At 31.6% G+C, this 22,794-nt stretch overlaps 1 protein-coding gene and 3 long non-coding RNA genes across 13 annotated transcripts; 1 reads left to right on the top strand and 3 right to left on the bottom strand.

Annotated features, from left to right (window-relative positions):
* Positions 1–187: 187 nt before the first annotated feature.
* LOC123226086 lies at positions 188–16,359 on the bottom strand. Of its 10 annotated transcripts, none has more exons than XR_006504264.1 (3): positions 3,227–4,043; positions 1,220–1,320; positions 188–945 (listed from the first exon to the last, which is right to left on the bottom strand). XR_006504264.1 is itself a non-coding variant. In XM_044650564.1 (2 exons), the coding sequence occupies exons 1-2, from the start codon at positions 4,309–4,311 to the stop codon at positions 626–628; spliced, it is 309 nt and encodes a 102-aa protein (XP_044506499.1). In that variant the 5' UTR covers positions 4,312–4,675; the 3' UTR covers positions 188–625. The 10 variants fall into 10 exon arrangements, 1 of the variants encoding a protein (XP_044506499.1); XR_006504269.1 differs by having other exon boundaries at positions 188–910; XM_044650564.1 differs by lacking the exons at positions 1,220–1,320; positions 3,227–4,043 and adding an exon at positions 4,288–4,675 and having other exon boundaries at positions 188–910.
* Positions 6,138–14,776, top strand: LOC123226087. The gene is made up of 3 exons (XR_006504271.1): positions 6,138–6,297; positions 6,597–6,702; positions 14,453–14,776. It is a non-coding gene; the product is annotated as an uncharacterized LOC123226087 (long non-coding RNA).
* LOC123226088 lies at positions 9,396–10,870 on the bottom strand. The gene is made up of 2 exons (XR_006504272.1): positions 10,737–10,870; positions 9,396–9,731 (listed from the first exon to the last, which is right to left on the bottom strand). It is a non-coding gene; the product is annotated as an uncharacterized LOC123226088 (long non-coding RNA).
* A 2,827-nt stretch (positions 16,360–19,186) lies between the features above and the next one.
* On the bottom strand, positions 19,187–21,758 carry LOC123225212. Its single transcript, XR_006504113.1, has 3 exons — positions 21,558–21,758; positions 21,357–21,437; positions 19,187–20,278 (listed from the first exon to the last, which is right to left on the bottom strand). It is a non-coding gene; the product is annotated as an uncharacterized LOC123225212 (long non-coding RNA).
* Between the last annotated feature and the right edge of the window lie 1,036 nt (positions 21,759–22,794).

Genomic DNA, 22,794 nt, shown 5'->3' with positions numbered 1-22,794 from the left:
ATGCTCTTTTTTATGCAGTTGGAGGTCCGAGTTATTCTGCTTTGAATTGCTTCTTCTTCCAAACTGGTATCTCATCTATTCTTCATTCTCTTATAATTTATACTCTGAAAAATGGGAAGACGAATGCTTGGATGCCTTCAGTTTCCTTGTAAAGTGATTTACCAATGCAAAGAAACAAAAAGTTGGTTAAAATTTGGAACTGATGATACGTTTTTCAGAAAAATCCCAGAAACAGAACCCCAAAACTCAAAAACTACAACAACTGAAGCTTTCCAATGTAAAACTTGATCTTATCAGGATAATGTCAAATGATAAAACATTGAGGAACATACAGCCACTTATAACATCCTTCTGAAAATGAGAAAATTACACCTATTCTTTGACTCTGGAGTTGTCATCACTTCTTTAGCTTTAACATTTAATACTGGAATCTTCATCAATTCTTGAGCATCTTCAACCTGAAATGCCGTCTCTGGCAGCTTAAGTGGACTGACTTCATTACCATCCGATCCCCCACCCTTTTTTTTTGGAACTGGAACCAGCTTTCAAGTTGAAAGCCTCAGTTGGCAAAATTTCAAGCTCATACTACTCTTTCGTCAAATTCAACTCCTCCTTGTCACCATCGTCATACAGAATACTTTGCAAATGACTGCTCTCTCTTGGAACCACTGTTTGGATCTGTGTCTGTCGGTGCTTCTCCACCGATAATCTGCACCTTGTCTCCTGACTTACTTGGTTTTGTCATAATCTCTCCATTAGCCCACCCACCAGCTAACTTAGCTATTTCATCTTTCATGGCCCCTATTGTCATGCCATCACCTCTTGCAATTTCTTCTGATTTGCTGTCACCTCCGCTTTCCGTCAGAGTTACAGATCCAGATTTCTTCCTATATACATTTCCTGCCATCTCCTAATCAACAATAAGCACCAGGTGAAACACAAATCCTGCAAAATTATAGAATACTCAATTGCTACATGCAAGCCTTCATAATTCAACTTAAAATGAAGTCTTAAAAACACAACCATTTAATAAAGCCAGCATTTCTAGAAGTTCAAGATCAGAGAGATCATACATAAACCAGATACATGAATTCCTTATTCAACATTTTTTGACACCCCTTAGTAAAAAGCAAAACCCATGGAACACCCCAGAACATGGAACCATGTAAGAAGATTAAAACAAACCCCAGTTTGACCAGAAGAGAAGTCCAGAGAATACCTTTTACTTCACTGCATCAATTTAATTCTTACTCTCAAACCAGTCATCAGAGGAAAAGCCATATACACTGGGGTTGGAGATGGTCTTGAGAAGGTACCTTACTGAGGCAATAGGGACACAAGACTTTATAACTGTAGCACAATAAACGTATATGCAAGATGTTTTGAAACAAGGCAGGGAAGAATAATCAATGGTAACTCTCTAAAACGTCCAAATTTTGCAAAAATATCAACAATCTTCACGGCTATGGTATACGTTTGACACAGAAATTTATAATGAGAAGGGCAGAGTTACTGTACCTTACTAGTGCAAGAGAGAATGCTAAGAGAAGGTTAAGCCGATTGGTTCATTAAAAAAGATGTTTAGATTTTCACCAAAGATGGTTTGAAATTGGAAACCTTGTAAACTGAGAGCAATCTAGACATAACCTTAAATGCTGATACTCCAAATACAAAATTAGAGAACAACAAACCACGACGATCGCATAACCTATAGTATCATTTTTTGCTACATGAAACAACCACATTGACCAAAGTAGTCAAGAAATTTTACAAAACTTGAAAGCGACCAACATTGACTCTAGTGTCAGAAATCTCAAAACTCAACAAATTCTAGAAAATTATATCCTAACCAATGCAGCCCCATTTAACTTCAACCAAGCCAGAAAAACTAAAAATTGTGGATTTATCTAATAAAAAAGCGTTGATTTTTGAAAAACATCCACTTTGCAACAATCAACTTAACTGCCCAGCCTCACCATACAGAACTTTTAATTTGTATTTGAGTGTGCAAAAGAGTTTTGGTTCAAGAGTTATGGAAAAGATTGGATATGACCATATATATGGTGTTTGAGAGCTTAATACTATTAGAGTACAATTAAGGCACAATCAAATGCAAGAAAAACATATCATAACAACAATGTACAACCAAAAGAGTTCACCAAGTAAACAATAATGGCAGCCATGATCAATTAGAGATTTTCAGCCTGTTTGGCATAAAAACTCTTAATCTAATGAAACAAATGCAATTAAATAAAAGCATTTCAGAACATAAAAAATTTAGCTGGTATGGTAAGAAAAGGGAAACATATCAAAACATTTGAAAACCATAACTTCAAATATGCTCAAAGACACTTAAGTTGCAGTGACCATGAACCCAGATTTGAAACGCAGTCTACCTTTCAAGAAGAAATTAGTCAGATACAAAATTAAAAGCACAAATTGAAGAAACAAACCTTAACTTTTGATACTTGGAAATCCTAATTCAACAAAATTGAAGACAAGAAACTGAACAGAGCTTGAAAATAGGACCAAACCCAAGATATCAGGCAGCTAAAAATTAAAGAAACCAAAGACTGAAGAGAAGTCAAGAAACCATAAAATTGAAAACTTGAATGCTGATGTGAAAAGACCACTTTTGATAAAAATTTCATGAAATTGTAAGATGGTAGAGTATTTTTGACCAAAAAATTCATGAATTCGAAGAATCAATTCAAAACGTAACAAATGAAAACATCTGGGAGAGACTCAAAAACCAAAATGACAAAGTAAATGCCGATATCAGAAACGCAAAAGCACTCTTCTTGAAAGCCTCAAAAAGCCAGATGCAACCCAAAACTCACAAGAGATATCACAGAAAAACATCATGATCAAAACAAATAAACCAAAAATTCAAACAGAAACCAAAACAATCAACCTTCATAGAACCTCAACTCATCACAAATTTAAGACTATAACTTGTGCATTCCACCCACAAGAAATCAATAATTTATGAAACAGAAACACTATGATCAGAAATCAAAAGACAACTGAGAAGAAAAACTTCAAAAAGAGGAAAAAAATCTAACCTTGAAGTTTACCAACACATAGGTCCTAACCCTGCCAGATTTTAACGCAATTTAAGAACCCCTAATCGTCAAAATTCCAAACAACAAACCACATCCGACCCCAACAAGGAAAATCTAAACTTTACCAAACAGAAAGACTAGAATAAAAAATCAGAACATACCGACCAACCAAAACTTCGAAAAGAACTAAACTTTACATATAGCAACTAGAAAGGGGCAACAACCCTGCAATAAAATTTAAGAACATCAGAAAGGAAAAAGGTATCTCTTGAATGGTTGAACTAGAATGAGGTAAATTAAATACCCAAACTGAAGAAAAACTGTAAGCACAGTGAAAAGACAATACTTGGAAAGCAATTTATAGACTGAACCAAAACAAACAAGAGAGAAAAACCTTGTGTCCGAAGAGATTCGACAGTGGCCTGTTTTGAAATAGAAATCAAACACTACTACTAAACACTGACAATAATAAAATTGAAATCTACCGTTTTAGATTCACATCTGTTAATATTTTCCAAAAGAGGCTGTTTAGCTTAAATTAATTACGTTCAATGACCCAAACCTTGAACTCAATATTCAAGTATCACTTCTTAAAAACCTTCCCGCCACCTTTTTTATGCTGACATGGCCTTATCCTTTGGGTACACTATGTAACTAAACTACACACCAGCTACACTTATTAAAGCATAACTCAACTCACCCACAGTTAAATTTCACCTGGCACGAGGTTTCTCCCTCTCTGGTTTGTCTTCAGTTCAGTCTATACGTTGCTTTCCAAAGTATCGTCTTTCTACTATGCTTGCAGTTTTCTTCAGTTTCAATACTTAATTTCAAGGTTTTTAAAACCGAATCGGAATGAAAATCATTTTAAATACTGGTTTCGGTTGACCCGGTTGAACCATTTAAATCAGACAGTTTGACCGGAATTCTCATTGCATATAATAACCTAAAAAAATTATATTTAATTAATTACATGTGTTTTTCATACTAAATTTTATGTTATACATATTTTTCATATTTAACAAAATATATGTATTATTAAACATTAATTTAATAAATAATACCCATTAACTTTACATTAAAACAAAACATATGTATTAAAAAAATCAATTCAACAAACATATGCATTATTGAACACTCAAACAAAACACAAATATAATATATGCAAATTTGTTACAAATCTAAAGAAAGCAAAAGCAGGAAAGGGATGAAAAAAACAGACCACCGTTGGGATCTGTAGCAGCATTGATGCAAGGGGGATTCCATTCCAAAATGCACAGAATCAGCCATAAAAGTACCAGCATTCTGCTCCATTTCTCCACCATTGTGACGGAGCTTTCAACAAAAATGGCAAGTCCAAGCTTTTTTTTTGCCGTTAAAATGGTGAGCCTGAGACGTTGCCGCCGTTGGAGCCTGAGAAGTTGCCGTGAAAGGTTCCAAATATAGCCAGAGATACTCGTCTTGTGAGCCTGTGATTGAATCCAACACCCCTGGACGTCGTCGTCATCGTCATCAGACGTTTAAACCGTCGTCGGAAAGAGCTGAATCACCGGAGAGAAGTCGGACGCTGTTGTTGCCTACAGAAACTACGCTTCTGCTGTGTGCACAACAGGGAAGAAGAAAGCAGAAACGTAAACAAATTTAGTTTATACGCAAAACCTTGAACCGGAAACAGCCTAAACAGGGTTGGACCGCGGTTCAGGTGTGAACCGAAGGTTCGACCGTGGTCCAATCCGATTTTACAGTTAAAAGAGTCCTTATTCTACAGTATTCGCCTACAATTTCGGTTCAAGATCCGGCTGATTGGACATTCAACTTTAAATTCAAAATTTTATTTTACCTCTCACATCACATACCAACCTTAAACAAAATTTTAAATTACTCAATCAAGAATCTAAATCCAAAAGATCAACATTCAACTTTCAATTATAATTATCAGGTTAAACATTTAAAAGAAAAATATTCAAATTTTAAAAAAAAGTTAATTTTGTTAAGATAAATGGATTAAATAAAATATGTAAAGATAAATATTTATTTAAAAAAAGATTTATTGAAGTTTATTTCATGGGATAAATAAGGGCAGAAAAAAAAATCAATAAAACAATACTTTGATAAAAAAAAAATTTCCCCTAAAATGATTATGTGAAGACTAGTCTTACTATACAATGATTTTTTTTAAGGGTTTATATAAGAAAGAGAAATTTAAAAAAAAAAAATATTGTTTAAGTTGGTAGGTTATGAGAAGGGTAAAATAGACATATAAATTTAAAATTGTACTTGATGTCTCTAATACAAATAAAATAAGAGTAATACTATGTGTATCCATTTTAGATACACAAATATATACACACTCATATGTGTTATCATATGATTGGTTATTGTTTTATTTTTAATTCAAAATCATCAAATCACATGATGACATATATAAATGTATACACATTTGTGTACCCAAAGTGGGTACACATAGTTTTATTGATAAAATAAAACCTTCAAAATATTATGACTTAAAGTTGTACTAAAAAATTTAAATTTAACATGTATCTGATAATTTGTTAAAATTCGAACTAATTTTATAAAATTAGGACAAATGACTATTTCCAAACTAAGGTTTTGATAAAATAACAACTTTTAAACCTTAAAATTTTAAAAATTTAAATCTCACGTATCATCATTTTTAGTTAATAAATTTAATTTGGTTTGTTTGAAAATGGTTATTTTATCCTTTTATTGTAATCATAAAATTATCATTAATATTTAATATAAATATCAAATTATCAATATACTATCACTAATTTACAAAATTACCACTTAAACTTTTAAAATATATCAAAACTTTAAAGAATTTTAAAATATTGTGTTTTGGTTAATTCTGTGGAATGTAATTATCAAATTTCACACTATTAAGGGGCAAATTTAGATTTTAAAATATTCAAAAATACTATTAAATTTTTTGAATTTCAAAAACTCCTGAAATTTTTATTGACATCCAGAAAAATTTTAAGAATTATAATTAGTTTTTCAAAAAAAGAGAAAATAGAAAAATAAGGCAGGAAAACAAAAAAAATTTAAAAAAAGGAAGAATAAAAGAAAAGGAAAAAAATATATTACATTTGCTTCGGCTGATTTTTTTAAGGAGAAAAAATTGGATTGATATGAAAAATCTTAAAAGTATTTTACAGATGTTCGTCTCTTCGAAATATGTGATCTAGGGTTTATCTCTTCAAGTCTTCAGGTTCGTTTGTTTGCTTTGGCTTCATCTTTTTTGTTTTTTTGGGTTTTGTTCAATATCTTAAATTTTCCCTTTTTAAAATGTTGGGCTTTTTATGATTTTTTTTTTCTTCATAAAATTTTCAGATGAGTTTGATTTATGTTAAGTTCATAAATTTGATATCTGGGTTTGCGTGTTCTATATTAGAGTTGAAGGTGCTGTAAAAGTGAAAAAGCCCAACATATAAGCTTGAATCATAGTGAAATTGGAATTTGGAGCCCTGTAAAGTAGCTGCTGACGAAAAAAATCCTGATATTTTGCAGGGAAAACTGAAATTTATAATGTTTTTGATCTAAAAACAATGTAGCAGCAATGGTTCTGAATGCTAAAAGGCCCTAATTGGATGAAGCCGGACAATGCACGAAACAAGTGAGTGTAATTTTTGTTGCCTGAAGATTATATGGCTGAAATGATGACTGAAAGTTTTCTATTGCGTCTTTTATATGTAATTTCTTAGGAGGTAAAGTGGCTTTCATAGTTAGGAGTGTATTCAGATTTGGTACACTTATGAACTGCTCTTGATGATAGAAACGGTTGACTTTGAATTGAAATCAAGTTATAATTAATCACCAGCAGTGAAAGGGTTATACTTAAAACCATTAAATTGATTGGAATGTTAAGTAAAGGCAATTTCCTTTGTTAGCTAAATGAGTGTGGTTCAATCCTAAACTACTGTAAAGTCAGTGCAGTCAAACTGATTGGAATTCGTTAGCTTTTCTAACCAAATCTTAAGTGTCAATCAAACACTAAATTTTTGAACCTAAAATGTATGCTTAGAACTAGTGAAAAGTTGAACAAAAACTATTAGAACTCTGTAGACTAGTTAACTTATCAGTAACAACAAAACAAAAATAGATGACAATCCTACTTGAACTTTGCACATATTAGATAACATAATGCAACAAAATCAAGTTGATGAATAACATTTAACATTTAGGGAAAATCACAAGGAAAACCACAAGTAAAAACAGTGTAAGAACTTACTTGATACTCCTGCTATGGTTGAACATCTAAGATCAGGCACTTTCTTGATGAACTAAACTACATCCCACCAGCTAAAGTACTTACTGGATGACTTCTGCTATGTTTGAAAACATAACCTGAAGATCTTTACTTGGTTTTAGTACAACTACTAAACTAAAGTCATGTTATGAGGAGTTTTCAAGCAGGACATAGTAAATTTCATACTTGAATTTGTTAAAGAGTTTGCAATCTTATAAATGGCTAAGAATTGACAAAATACTTCCTGTTTGGCTAATTGCTTCAAGCTGTACAATATTAGTTTTTATGAAGTAAACATCATAAATAATAACTAAGAAATCCTTATACTAAATATTATGACAATATTGTGCATCAGAAGGTTGCTGATGTATATGTCTAAATCACATTCACATTCACATTCTTTTTTGTCAGAATTTATCCCATGAACTAACTTGGTACAAATGAACTTCTTGTTAAATGAACCAAATCTCTGGGGGAGTTCCTTGAAATCATAGATCATGTACTTAAATTTGATTAAGAAATATAACTATAATATTCAAGTCAAAATTCCTCATATACGAGCAGTTTGACTGATTTGATAAAATTAAAGACAACTCACATAGAGAATGGGCAATTTCAAAGGGAAAAAAAATATTAAAAGGAAGGTGCCATAAAAAATAGGAAAAGCTTGTTGGCTGATAAATGATTGAAGAGTAGCCAAACAAACAATTGTTGCTCACATATTTGGATTGATGGTCGAACAATAACAAGAAAGCAAAAAATAAGTTACTTGAATATTAGTTTGAAAATAAGTTACTTGAATATTAATAAAGAATCAATTTGGTAAAGTTATTTAAGCAGAGTTTGCAAACATGCATGTTTTCATTAGTGTTATGATAAAATAAATTGTTATCTAAATCTTCTAGAAGGATATAAAAAATGAAAATCAATACAAATTATCTAGCAATTGGATTGAAGAAATTGGTGTAGATCAATAGCTATACAAGATTCACCAGCAAAACACCTGAAAGGAAATAATAGGGGAAATAAAAAAGAGTCAATTAATATAGAAATCAATTTGAAGAATGATCCAATTCAAAGAAAAAGCATATGAAAGCGAATTTAGTTAATCTGTAATCCTGATAAATGAGAGAAAATTAAGGAGATATTAGAGAACTGAAAAAAAATAAGTATTTATGACAAATAGGGGTGAAAATACTCATCTCTTTAAGTTTGGGGAAGGGGAAAGGGAAGAATTTGAAAACTGCAAACACAAGTATCAACTTATCCATTCTAGGGCTAATAAAGCTAGCTCAAGTTCTTGAACTTATCGAAATGAATGTCACGTGTCCCTTTCATATCGATATTTTCGAGGTTTGAAGTTGTTTTTAATGGTTCATTAACGGCGTTTGTGAAAGTGGTGCTCATATACATGGCATTATAATTTAAATGCCAACTTGTCCATCACAAGTAGCACAATATGGCAAAAATTTTAAGATCTCTTAATTTGTTTCTAAAAGTGTTCTAGCACAACTGGTAAGTCTAAGAAGTTGGTGAAATTCATGTTTTTTAATTGGTCTACGTATGGGTGAACTTTATCAACTCCAGGTGTGAGTTTGTTTTACTTATTTGGGTGTCACCTCTTTCACTATTGCAGAAGATCTGACTGTTAGGTATTTTTAATAAAAGGGGACAAGCCGAGCCTACTAAAGTTTTACATCCAATTAGTGAAACAAATACGATCTTGCAGAGAACTAAGCTAACTAGATAATATAGAAAATCGCCAATATATTGACATCACAAAAAAGATTAACTCACAAGAATTCTAGATATGGAAATATTGAAGATAAATCTTCAAATATACTAGTTTATTGAAAATTAAATATTTTGCCAATCTGCGCTCAGTTTCTGCATTGACAACACAAGAATATGTTACAGATTCTTTACCACCCCTGCAACCTATATTCTCTCACAACCCAGAAAACTCTCCCTACACAATCTTCTCTTTCAACCACAGTCACATAATACAAATGATGTTCCAGCACAGCAAACGAACAACTCAACACAAGTGCAAAAGAATATTAATGGATCAAAACATCTTTCATTGATTTGATATTCATTACACTGTCCAAACCAAACTTAAAAAATGATAAAACAGTGACCAACACAATACAACAGTAACCACAGATGCCAGGCTTTTGAAAGGCTGGCTCTCTCCCCCTACTTCCCTCTTATTGCTTCTCTTTGGTTCCTTCCCAACTTTTGTTTCCCTTGCATAACAGTCTCCTCAGCTGTCCTCTTGCCACGTTCTAACTTCCTCTTTTGGTGGTCCAACCTCGTCACTTATGCTTTTGTTGCCATCTGTCAGTCTCATGCTCTTTCCACTTGTCTCCTCTGGCTTCTTCTGTTTTAATTTCCTGGAGTTATAAACATTTGTCATAACAGAATATTATAAGAAGCAAGTGCAAATATAAAACATGAGATATCATAGAGATGAATATGATGCGTTTGCATGTGAAAACCTCTATTGGAAAAAGATTAAGAACCAGAACCATGAAATGACATGCTTATACTGTAATCCCTCCTTATCTTACACTCAAACCAAATACAGTAAACATAGCTCTTAAAAATGTAAAACTCACACTGGTCCAAGAAAAGAGAGAGTGAGAGAGAGTCTAAAAAATGAGATGTTACGTTTTTACCTGAGAAGCTTTAAAATCAGAGAACATTGTAAACTGGGAGCAATCAAGACAAAACCTTAAATGGTGATGCTTCAAATACAAAAATAGAGAACAACAAACCATGATGATCCCATAATTTATGGTGTCAGTTTTTACTACATGAGAACACCCACATTGAGCAAAGTAGTCAAGAAAATTTACAGAACTTGAAAAAGACCAACATTGACTCTAGTGTTGATTGTTGAAAAACATCCATTTCAACAATCAGCTTAACTGCCCAACCCCATCTTAGAAAACTTTTAATTTCTATTTGTGTGCAAGTGAGTTTTGGTTCATGAGTTATGGAACTGTTTGGATATGGCCGTATATACGGTGCTTGAGGGCTCAATATTATTGAATACAATTAAGGCACAATCAAAAACAAGGAAAGCATATCAGAACCACAATCAATGCATCACAAATTTAAAACTAAACCTGTGCATTCAACCCCACGGAAATCATTAATTTATCAAACAGAAACACTATGATCAGAAATCAAAAGACAACCAAGAAGAAAATTTTCAAAAAGAGGAAAAAATATGTAATATAACCTTTAAATTTCGCAACACGTAGGCCCTAACGTTGCTAGAAATTAACACAATTTAAGAACCTCAAATCATCAATATTCAAGACTAGAAACTACATCCAACCCCAACAAATAAAATCAAAACAGAAAGACTAGAACGAAAAATCAGAATATACCCATCAACCAAAACTTCAAAAAGAACTAAACTTTATAGGTAGCAACCAAAAAAGGGTAACAACCCTGCAAGGAAATCTAAGAACATCAGAAAGGAAAGAAGTATCTCTTGAATAGTTGAACTAGAATGAGGCAAATTAAGTACCAAAACCAAAGAAAAACTGCAAACACGATGAAAAGACAATACTTGGAAAGCAATTTATAGGCTCAACTGAAGACAAACCAGAGAGGGAGAGAGAGAAACCTTCTGTCATGAGAGATTTGACACTAGACTCTGGTGAGAGTTGAGTTTTGTTGTGTTTTTAATAAATGCAGTTGGTGTGTAGTGTAGTTTCATGGTATTGCCAGAGGATAAATGTCATGTTAGCATTGAAAAACGGTGGGAAAACTTTTGAGAAGTGACACGTCAGAGTAGAGTTAGAGACTTGTGTCATTGAACAACCTTAATTTAGCTAAACACCCTGTTAAGAATAGAAATTAAACGCTATTGCTAAATATCAACAAAAAATAAAAATATAATCTACCCTTAGACACTCTAAATCATCTATCAATATTTTTGAAACAAGGTCACTTCTCAATAATCCAAGCCTCCAACTCCACTGTAATGTGTCACTTCTCAGAAGCCTTCTTTCCACTTTTTTATGTTGACATGACATTTATCTTACACTATGAAACTACACAATACATGCCTTGCGCTTATTCTAAAACAACTCAACTCACACAATAGCTCACTATCAAATCTCTCCTGGCACAAGGTCTCTCTCTCTCTTTGGTTTGTCTTCAGAGATACAAGTGTTAAAAAAAACATATTCTACGGTCCAATTTTAATCATAATTTGTTAGAGTAATTCTATGTGTACAAACAATATGCGCAAACAATGATTTGATACCATATGATTGGATAATTAGAGATAAAACAATATTCAATCACATTGTGACATGTCATTGTTTGTGTACAAAGTTGTATATATAGTTTTATTGAATTTGCTAATTAGCAAGTGTCAATTGTCTAAATTTTAGGGGGTGCAACTGTCATTGACCCCCAAACATTAAACAATGACTTAGATTTTATATATATCAAATGTTTTTATGTAAAAATGTAGACAAGAGATATGGTTACCATAGATAGAAAACTTAATTAATGTTAGGTCTAAGTGCTAACCAATGACTTAAAAGGCTTCTAGGGTTAATGGTAAGCTTAAGATACAGTTTTTTTTTTTTTTGGGTTGGGTTAATATAAAGATTTTAATGTCAAGGGCATTTAATTACTCCCCTTGTAATATTGTATGTTTAAAAAATAAATTTGAAAGGATTAAATTAAAAAACCCCCAAAATTTCAAAAAGTGTCAAATCATTAGCTAAGTTTGAGGTGTAGGTTAAACTAAACATTATCTCATATTCTTTATTAGACTTTTGTGATATGAGTCGGTTGCCTCCATTTTCTTTTACATAATAAAATCATATTTAACAATGATGATATTTACAAATTGAAATTTACAAACTTGTACAAATCTCTGTGTAAATAGACGTTTAAAGTTATTAAGTATGATTTATCATATATATAAAATGGAGGGCAAAAGGGACATATCATTTAATTACTCCTGAAAGTATTTTTTAATTATTTTTCAAAATACGGGTTTATTTTATTTTCACTATTGAGAGATTTATTAATATTTATTCATTCATCAAGTTTCAAAAACACTCCCACCATAAATGATTTATGGAGTTACATCCAATTTTAAATTCAAAAATTTATTTTACCTCTCTCATCACATACCAACCTTAAACAAAATTTTAAATTCCTCACTCAAGTATCTAAATCCAAAAGATCAACACTAAACTTCCAATTATAATAATCAGGGTTAAACATTTAAATAATAAATGTATAAAAACATTTAAAAGAAAAATATTCAAATTAAAAAAAAAGTGAATTTTGTTAAGATAAATGGATTAAATAAAATATGTAAAGATAAATATTTATTTAAAACATATTTATTAAAGTTTATATCATGGGATAAATAAAGACAGCCAAATTCAATAAAACAATATTTTGATAAAAAAATTTTCCCCTAAAATAATTATGTGAAGACTAGTCTAACTATATAATGATTTTTTTAATAGTTTATATAACAATGAGAAATAAGAAAAAAATTGTTTAAGTTGGTAGGTTATGAGAGGGGTAAAATAGACATAAATTTAAAATTGAACATGATGTCTCTAATACATTATGAATGAATGGAATAAGATCTCACAAGCATACAAATAAAATAAACGCCTCAAAATATTATGACTCAATACTGTACCAAAAAATTTAAACTTAACTTTCACTTGATAATTTCTTAAAACTCGAACTAACTTTATAAAATTAGGCCAAATGACTATTTCTCAACAAAGGTTTGATGGAACAACAACTTCCCAACCTTGAAGTTTCAAAAATCCAAGTCCCACATATCATCATTTTTAGTTAGTGAATTCTGCTTGATTTCTTGAAAATGATTGTTTTACCTTTTTACTGTAATTACTAATTTGTTATTAATATTTAATATAAATATTAAATTATCAATATATTATCACCACAGTACAAAATTATCACTTACACTCTTAAAATATATCAAAACTCTAATAAACTTTAAAATGATGTGTTTTGTTCAGTTATTTAGAGTGTAACTATCATTTTTTACACTATTAAGAGGTAATTTTGATTTTAAAATTTTCAAAAACACCCTTAAACCTTTTGAATTTCAAAAACTCTTGAAATTTTTATTAAAACCTCAAACAATTTTAAAAATTGCAGTTAGTCTTCCAAACCTTTGAAAAGGGGAAATAAAAAAATAAGGGTGAAAAAAAAAAGGGGAAAAATAAAAAATAGAAAGAAAATGATAAAATAAGAAAAATTTATGCAGAATGACCTTTATCACTTAAAAGAATTCACTAATGAAAGTAGATGACAAGAGAATATTTGACTTTTTAAAACTTTTAGGATGGGAAATTGTCATTTCAGCAAATCTAGTGTGGGAAATATGTATTTTTTTTCCCCCATAAAATCAACCCATTTCAAACTGATTATTACATCAGAAGCCCAGCCATCAAAGTCACAACAACTAACCACTTTTGAACATTAACCACACAACTAAAGTAAACAAAAAAAAAAAAAAGAAGTAACAAAAATCCCACTTCAAAATTTTCAAATAAAAGGAAATTTGAGATTAAAAAAAGCACATAAAAGAGATTGACAATAGCAAAATTATGAGATGTAACAGTAATAAAACAATTAGAATCATATCACATTTGTTCCCGCTAATTTTTTTAAGGAGAAAAAATTGGATTAATATGAAAAATCTTGAAAGTATTTTACAGATGTTGGTCTCTTCAAGATATGTGATCTAGGGTTTATCTCTTCAAGTCTTTCAGGTTCCTTTGTTTGCTTTGGCTTCATTTTTTTTTCTTTTGGGTTTTTGTTCAACATCTTAAATTTTTTTTTTTTTTTACAAATGTTGGGCTATTTATGATCTTTTTTTTTCTTTATAAAATTTTCAGATGAGTTGGATTTATGTTGAATTCATAAATTTGATATCTGGGTTTGAGTGTTCTGTATTAGAGTTGAAGGTGCTGTAAAAGTGAAAAAGCCCAACATATAAGCTTGAATCATAATGAAATTGGAATTTGGAGCCCTGTAAAGTAGCTGCTGACCAAAAAAAGAAAATCCTGATATTTTGCAGGGAAAACTGAAATTTGTACTGTTTTTTATCTCAAAACAATGTAGCAGCAATGGTTCTGAATGCGAAAAGGCCCTACTTGGATGAAGCTGGACAATGCATGAAACAAGTGAGTGTAATTTTTGTTGCCGGAAGATTATATGGCTGAAATGATGACTGAAAGTTTTCTGTTGCGTTTTTTACATGTAATTTCTTGGGAGTTTAAGTGGCTTTCATAGTTAGGAGTTTCTTCAGATTTAGTACACTTATGAATTGCTCTTGATGATATGAAGGGTTGACTTTGAATTGAAAGCAAGTTATAAATAATCACAAGCATTGATTGGGTTATACTTAAAGCCATTAGATTGAATCCTAACATTTAAGTCAATGCTTGATTGTTTTAAAGACTTGGTATGTTAAGTACAGGGAATTTCTTTTGTTAGCTAAATGAGTGTCGTTTAATCCTGTACTACCATAGGGTGTGTGCAGTTAAATTGATTGGAATTCGTTAGTTTTTCTATGTGAATCTTAAGTGCCAATCAAACTGTAAATTTGACTTTCAATAGCAGCAAAACAAAAGTATAGTAGACGACAATCCGACTTGAACTCTATGCATATTAGATAACATAATGCAACAAAATCAAGTTGATGAATAACATTTAACATTTAAGGAAAATCACAAGTAAAGACAGTGTTAGTACTTACTTGATACTCCTGCTACGGTTGAACATCTAAGATCAAGAACTTTCTTGATGAACTAAACCACATCCCACCAGCTAAAGTACTTACGGATGACTTCTGCTATGTTTGAAAACATAACCTGAAGATCTTTACCTGGTTTTAATACAACTACTAAAGTCGTGTTATGAGGAGTTTTCAAGCAGGACATAGTAAATTTCATACTTGAATTTGTTAAAGAGTTTGCAATCTTATAAATGGCTAAGAATTGACAAAATACTTCCTGTTTGGCTAATTGCTTCAAGCTGTGTAATATTAGATTTATGAAGTAAACATCATAAACAATAACTAGGAAATCCTTATACTAAATATTATGACAATACTATGCAATTTAATCAGAAGCTTGTTGATGTATATGTCTAAATCACGTTGATGTATATGTCTAAATCACATTCATATTCACATGCTTTTTTGTCAGAATTTATCCTAAGAACTAACTTGGTACTAATGAACTTCTTGTTAAATGAACCAAATCTCTGGGGGAGTTCCCTGATATCATAGACCATGTACTTAAATTTGATTAAGAAATATAGCTATAATATTCAAGTCAATTGGTTTCAATTCTAGACAAGTATAAGAAAAGGGATTTGGAATTCTGAATGACTTGGTTTCAATTGTTTTGTCTGCAACACTTTGCAGAATCCCTAACCATGCTTGCTCTTGTACATTTGACTTATACCGGACAAATACAGTTTCAGTTTAAGTTAAAAACAATTGATATATATGTGTTGTGGAGAATAATTAACTGTGCTGTCTCCATGTATTTGTCCGGTATAGGTTGAATCTATAAGAGCAGACATGGTTAGGGATTCTGCAAAGTGCTGCAGACAAAACAATTGAAACCAAGTCGTTCAGAATTCCAAATCCTTTTTCTTATACTTGATAACAAAGCACCTTACATACATGTAGTTTGGCTGATTTGATAAAATCAAAGACAACTCACTTACAGAATGGGCAACTTCAAAGGGAAAAAAATATTATCAGAAACAATTTATTGAGAGGTGCCATAAAGAATAGGAAAGGCTTGTTAGTTGATAAATGATTGAAGAGTAACCAAACCAACGATTGCTGATCACAAACTTGGATTGATGGTCGAACAATAAACAAGGAAGCGAAAAATAAGTTAATTGAATATCAGTTCGAAAATATTTTCAAGCAGAATTTGCAAACATGCATGTTTTCATTAGTGTTAAGATAAAATATATTGTTATCTAAATCTTCTAAAAGAATATAAAAAGCAAGAATCAATACAAATTATAGAATAATTGGATTGAAAAAATTGGTGTAGATCAGTAGCTATATAAGATTCAACAAAACAACTAAAAGGAAATATTAAAGAAGATTAAAAAAAAGTCAATTAACATACAAATCAATTGAAATAATAATCCAATCCCAAGAAAAATGTATAAGAAAGTGAATCTAGTTAATCTTTAAGAATAATAAATGAGAGAAAATTAAAGAGATATTAAAGAACTTAAAACAGAAATAAGTATTTACAAATAGAGGTGAAAGTACTCATCTCTTCAAGTTTGAAGAAGGGAAAGAATATGAAAATTATAAACACAAGATACGTTTCAATTTATCTATTCTAGGGTTAATAAAGCTAGCTTAGATTTTCAAACTTATCGAAATGAATGTTACGTGACCGTTTCTTATCGATATTTTCGAGGTTTGAAGTTGTTTATAACGGTTTACTAACAGCGTTTGTGAAAATGGCACTCATATACATGGCATTATAATTTGAATGCCAACTTGTCCATCACAAGTAGCACAATATGGGAAAAATTTTATGCTCTCTTAATTTGTTTCTAAAAGTGTTCTGACACAGCTGATAAGTCTAAGAAACTGATGAAATTCATGTTTTTGAATTGGTCCACGTATGGGTGAACTTTATCAACTCCAGGTGTGAGTCTGTTTTACTTATTTGGGTGTCACCCCTTTCACTATTGCAGAAGATCTGACTGTTAGGTATTTTTAAGAACAGGAAATTGGACAAGCCAAGCCTGCTAATGTTACGTCCAATTAGTGAAACAAACATTATCTTGCAAAGAACTAAGCTAACTAAATAATGTGAAAAATCACCAATATATTGACATCACAAAAAAGATTGACTCACAGGAATTCTAGATATGGAAATATTGAAGATAAATCTTCAAATATAATAGTTCATTGATAATTAATATTTTGCCAATCTGCTCTCACAGCCTTTCTCAGTCTCTGCATTGAGAACACAAGATAAGTCACCAATATGATGTTCTAGCACAGCAAACAAACAACACAACACAAGTGCAAAAGAATATTAATGGATCAACACATCTTTCATTGATTTAATATTCATTACACTGTCCAAACCAAACTCAAAATACAATACAACAGTAACCACAGATGCCAGGTTTTTGAAAGGCCAGCTCTCTCTCGCTACTTCACTAATTTAGCTTCTCTTTTCTTGATTCTCTTTGATTTCTTCCCAGCTTTTGTTTCCCTTGCATAACAGTCTCTCTAGTTCTCCTCTTGCCACGTTCTAACTGTCTTGTGGGGGCACAGCCCCCTTATCTTACACTCAAACCAAATACAGTAAACATAGCCCTTAAAAATCCTGTTTAAACGAGTTCAATATCTATATTTGACCTCAAAATCCTGTTTGTGCAAGAACATCCACAAACTGATCCACCACAAAACCAATTGCAAGATATAAATAACATACTTTCCAAAATTCTAAATTATCATACAGTATAATATAAACTATGGTAACTATCTAAAACATCCATATTTTGCAAAAATATCAACAGTCTTCCCTTCTATGGTATAGGCTTAGCATAGAAACTAAAGACAAGAATGGAAAGTTACTGTACCACACTAGTGCACGAGAGAATGCTTAGAGAAGGTTAAGCTGATTGGTTCAAAAAATGAGATGTTTACATTTTCACGAAAGAAGGTTTGAAATCAGAGAATATTGTAAACAGAGAGTAATCTAGACATAATCTTAAATGCTAATACTCCAAATACAAAATTAGAGAACGACAAACCACAGCGATCCCGGAATTTATAGTATCAATTTTTGCTACAAGAGAACACCCACATTGACCAACACTGACTCTAGTCTCAGAGATATAAATATATATCCTACACAATGCAGCCCCATTTAACTTCAATAGAGCCACAAAAATCCTGAATTGATAGAAAAAAATACCGTTCATCGTTGAAAACATCCAGTTTGCAACAATCAACTTAACTGCCCAACCCCATCATAGAAAACTTTTAATCTGTATTTGAGTGTGCAAGTGAGTTTTGGTCCATGAGTTATGGAACTGTTTGGATATGGCCATATATATGGTGATTGAGAGCTTGATACTATTGGAGTACAATTAAGGCACAATTAAAAGCGAGAAAAGTAGATCAGAACCACAATGAACAACCAAAAGAGTTCACCAAGTAAACAATCCAATCCGACAAATGGCAGTCATGATCAATTAGAGACTGTTAGCTATTAAATAAAAGCTTTTCAGAACACAAGAAATGTAGCTGGAATGCTAAGAAAAGGGAACCATATCAAAACATTTTGAAGACTATAACCTCAAATATGCTCAAAGGCACGTAAGTTTCAGTGACCATGAAGCCAGATATGAAACCCAGTCTCCCTTTCAAGAAGAATTTAGTCACATACAAGATTAAAAGCACAAATTTGAAGAAACAAACCTTAACTTTTGATACTTGGAAACCCAAATTCAACAAAATTGAAGACAAGAAACTGCAAAAGCTTGAAAATAGGACCAAACCCTAGATATCAGGCAGCAAAAAATTAAAGAAACCTGAGACTGAAGAAGAGTCAAGAAACCATCAAGATAAAAACTTGAATGTGTTAGTGACCTGAAGTTGCTGCTGCTTGCTGATGTTGATCACAGGTTTGTGGACTCTGGAACTGCCGTGAAAGTAGACGAATGCTGCTGAAGATACTGGAAAATGCAAGAAATGTATTGTTTGTATTTGGCTGTAAAGAAAGACAAGAACTCACACTCAATATAGAAAATAGTATTTGTATTAATTCGAAGTTTGGGGAATACAATAGAAACTTCTTGCTGACAATGGATTCTTTACTAGCAAGACCAAAGCATAAGCATAAACATAACATAAACTAGATTTAATTGAAACAACTGTAGAAGAACTCTTGCTCCAGCAATTCGAGAGGTTGGTCTCTCCTTTTCCTCATTCTTGTGCAATTTTCTCTCTGCCCTCCTTTTCCTTCTCACTGTCTATTTCATCATATCTTCCATAACCAACTCCCTTCTCTTGAGCAGCCACCTCAGCACTTGGGACCTCAGTGGACCCCTCATTTGATGGCCTGAATTCTGCTTCTTCATGGCTGCCTGCTTTGTCTGCTGCCTGTCTCCTCTTGGAATGCTTGCCACTTATTAATACTGGATGCTCACCAATTGTAGACTCTACAGCTTTGCCACTTGTTTCCCCAACACCCATTGCCTTCTTTCCTTTCATCCTAATATAAACCTTTGTCCTAACAGAATGCTGATGTGAAAAGACCCCTTTTGATAAAAATTTCTTAAAGTTGTAAGATAGTAAAGTACCTTTGACCAAAAAATCATGAATACCAAGAATCAACTCAAAAAACAATAAATGAAAACATTGGAGAGAGACTCGAAAACCAAAATGGCAAAGTAAATGCTGATGTCAGAAACGCAAAAGCCCTCTTCTTGAAGGCCTCAACAAGCCACATGCAATCCAAAACTCACAAGAGACATCACAGAAAAAAATCATGATCAGATCAAATAAACCAAAATCTCAAACAGAAACCAAAACAATCAACCTTAATGGAACCTCAATTCATCATAAATTTAAGACTATAACCTGTGCATTCAACCCCACAGAAATCATTAATTTATCAAACAGAAACACTATGATCAGAAATCAAACGCAACCAAGAAGAAAAACTTTAAAAAGAGGAAAAATATCTAACCTTTAAATTTAGCAACATATAGGCCTAACCTTGCAAAAAATTAACAAAATTTAAGAACCCAAAATCATCAAAATTCAAAACTACAAACCACATCTAACCTCAACAAGGAAAATCAAAACTTACCCAAACAGAAAGACTAGAACCTAGGTAGCACGGAAACGGAAACGTGGAAACGTGAAAACGGAAACGTGGAAACTTATTTCCTTAAAAAAGTAGGAAATGGAAACGTGGGAAAACGTGTAAATATAAAAAATATAGAGTTTTTTTTATAAATATAAAATTTTTATAAAAAATACAATAACTTATATTTTAATTAAAAAAATACAACAATTGATTTTTTTCAACCAATTTAAAATAACATATAACAAAATAATCAAATTACAAAAATTATGGATTATAATTACAAATTATATTCATGATATATATATATATATTGTAAAAATTAATCAAATTGCATTGATATAATATATATATACATATATATATATTAGGGGGAATAGAGCAAATAATTTAATGTTTTAAAATATATTTTATAATAAATTAGAATTCCAAGGTTGAGGTTGACACATCTGGAAGAAAGCATGCATTAACGGCAAAGGCTAATGGAGTCTAATTCTACTTTGAGCAAAAGGCAGGCTAATGTAGAGTATATATAATAATTTAATATATGTTTTATAATAAAATAAAAGTCCTGGGAAACTAACAAATCTTGGAAAGCTAACAAATCTTGAAGACGCAGCAGAATTATAATCTTGGCCCAGAGATGCATTAAATTCAAATCTATATAAATTAATTTATATCATAGAAGGGCAAAAAAACTCATACTTTTTTCACAGAGATTTGTTTCTTCCAGCCAGTGTTTCAGAGAAGAAGAAGACGCCCAGGACAGCAAAGAAGAGAAGAAGACACCCAGCAGAAGAAGAAGACGCCCAATATTGACGGCAAAGGAGATTGACAGCAAAGAAGAGAAGATGCCCAGAAGACTATTACACACAGGAAACTATTTTTGTTATTTATTTTCAAAATCCTTTTAGAATCCATTTATGATGCACTTTCAGAATTCTGGTATGCATAGGAAACTCTTTAGGTTAAAGAAACGCGTTTCCCTTTTATTTAAAATTACCGAAACGGCCCCGAAATGTTTCGTACCAGTTTCGGGCTGTTTCGGAAACCGAAACGTTTCGGATTCGTGGAAACGCACCGTGCTTCTTAGACTAGAACGAAAAATCAGAACATACCCACCAACCAAAACTTCAGAAAGAACTAAACTTTACTGGTAGCAACCAGAAAGGGGCAACAACCCTGCAATAAAATTTAAGAACATCAAAAAGGAAAAATGTATCTCTTGAATAGTGGAACTAGAATGAGGCAAATAAATACTGAAACCGAAGAAAAACTGCATGTACAGTGAAGAGACAATACTTCGAAAGCAATTTGTAAGCTGAACTGGAGATGAACAAGAGAGAGAGAAACCTTGTGCTAGGTGAAATTTGATAGTGCATTATTGTGTGTTGAGTTGTGTTTTTAATAACTGCAGACGGTGTGTATTGTAGTTTCATAGCGTGGCCAGAGGATAAAGGCCATGTTAGCATAAAAAATGGCAGGAAGATATATAAGAAGTGACACGTTAGAGTGAAGTTAGAGGCTTGTGTCATGGAACCACCTTAATTTACGCTAAACACCTTGTTTTTGAATATAAATTAAACACTATTAGTGACAAATAATAAAAATGTAATCTACCATTTTTTACTCATAATCATGAGATACAAAGATTTCATTTTAGAATAAGTTTTCATGGTGATAAAGGATACATAATCTACCTTTTTTTTTTTTTTTGGGTCGAAAGAACGAACTGGTATTATGGTAAAATAATAATTATTTTGGTAGCAAGCAGTGTTTATCATAAGTGCTTGTATCTCTTGATTTATAAGTCTAGAATGGTAGATTACAGTTTTTATTGTCTATCAATATTTAGTAGTAGTGATTAATTTCTATTCCGAAACTGAGTGTTTAGTGTAATAATAATACTATATGAATCCATTTTACATATATAAATTGAGATATATATGTTATATGTCATCAAGTGATTTGATGATTTTGAATTTTGAATAAAATAATTTTTAATCATATGATTACACATCATGTATGCATTCATTTGTATATTCGAAAGTGGATATATATAACATTACTCTTAGCTTAGAAAACAATGTTATTGCACACACTTTTAGACATATAATTAGACACATAGATGGTGTGTTATTATATAATTAGATATTATTTTATTTTTAATTCAAAATTATTCAATCACACGATAATATATTATTTATGTATCTAATTATATATTTATAAATGTATAGCTCAAATTAAGATTGTTCAATGACACAATCCTCTAACTCCGCTCTCACATGTCTCTTCTTAGAAGTCTTCTACCACTTTTTTATGTTAACATGTTGGTCATCCTCTAGCCCCCTATGAAACTACATGACACACCACCTGCAAGTATTAAATTGGTTAAGACTATGTGTATAAAATGCAGTCCAAGGTATGTCAAGGAGGATGGTAGTGAAACAAGTGATTAGTAACCCAAATTATGACCATGGTTAGCCTAAGACTCAAAAAAGGCAGGAAAAGGTCCTTTTATGGGTTATGAGGTTGCTTA

Source organism: Mangifera indica, chromosome 9 (assembly GCF_011075055.1).
Source record: "Mangifera indica cultivar Alphonso chromosome 9, CATAS_Mindica_2.1, whole genome shotgun sequence".
NCBI lineage: Eukaryota > Viridiplantae > Streptophyta > Magnoliopsida > Sapindales > Anacardiaceae > Mangifera > Mangifera indica.
The sequence above is the reverse complement of the archived record's forward strand: the minus strand, read 5'-3'. Positions and strand labels throughout refer to the sequence as shown.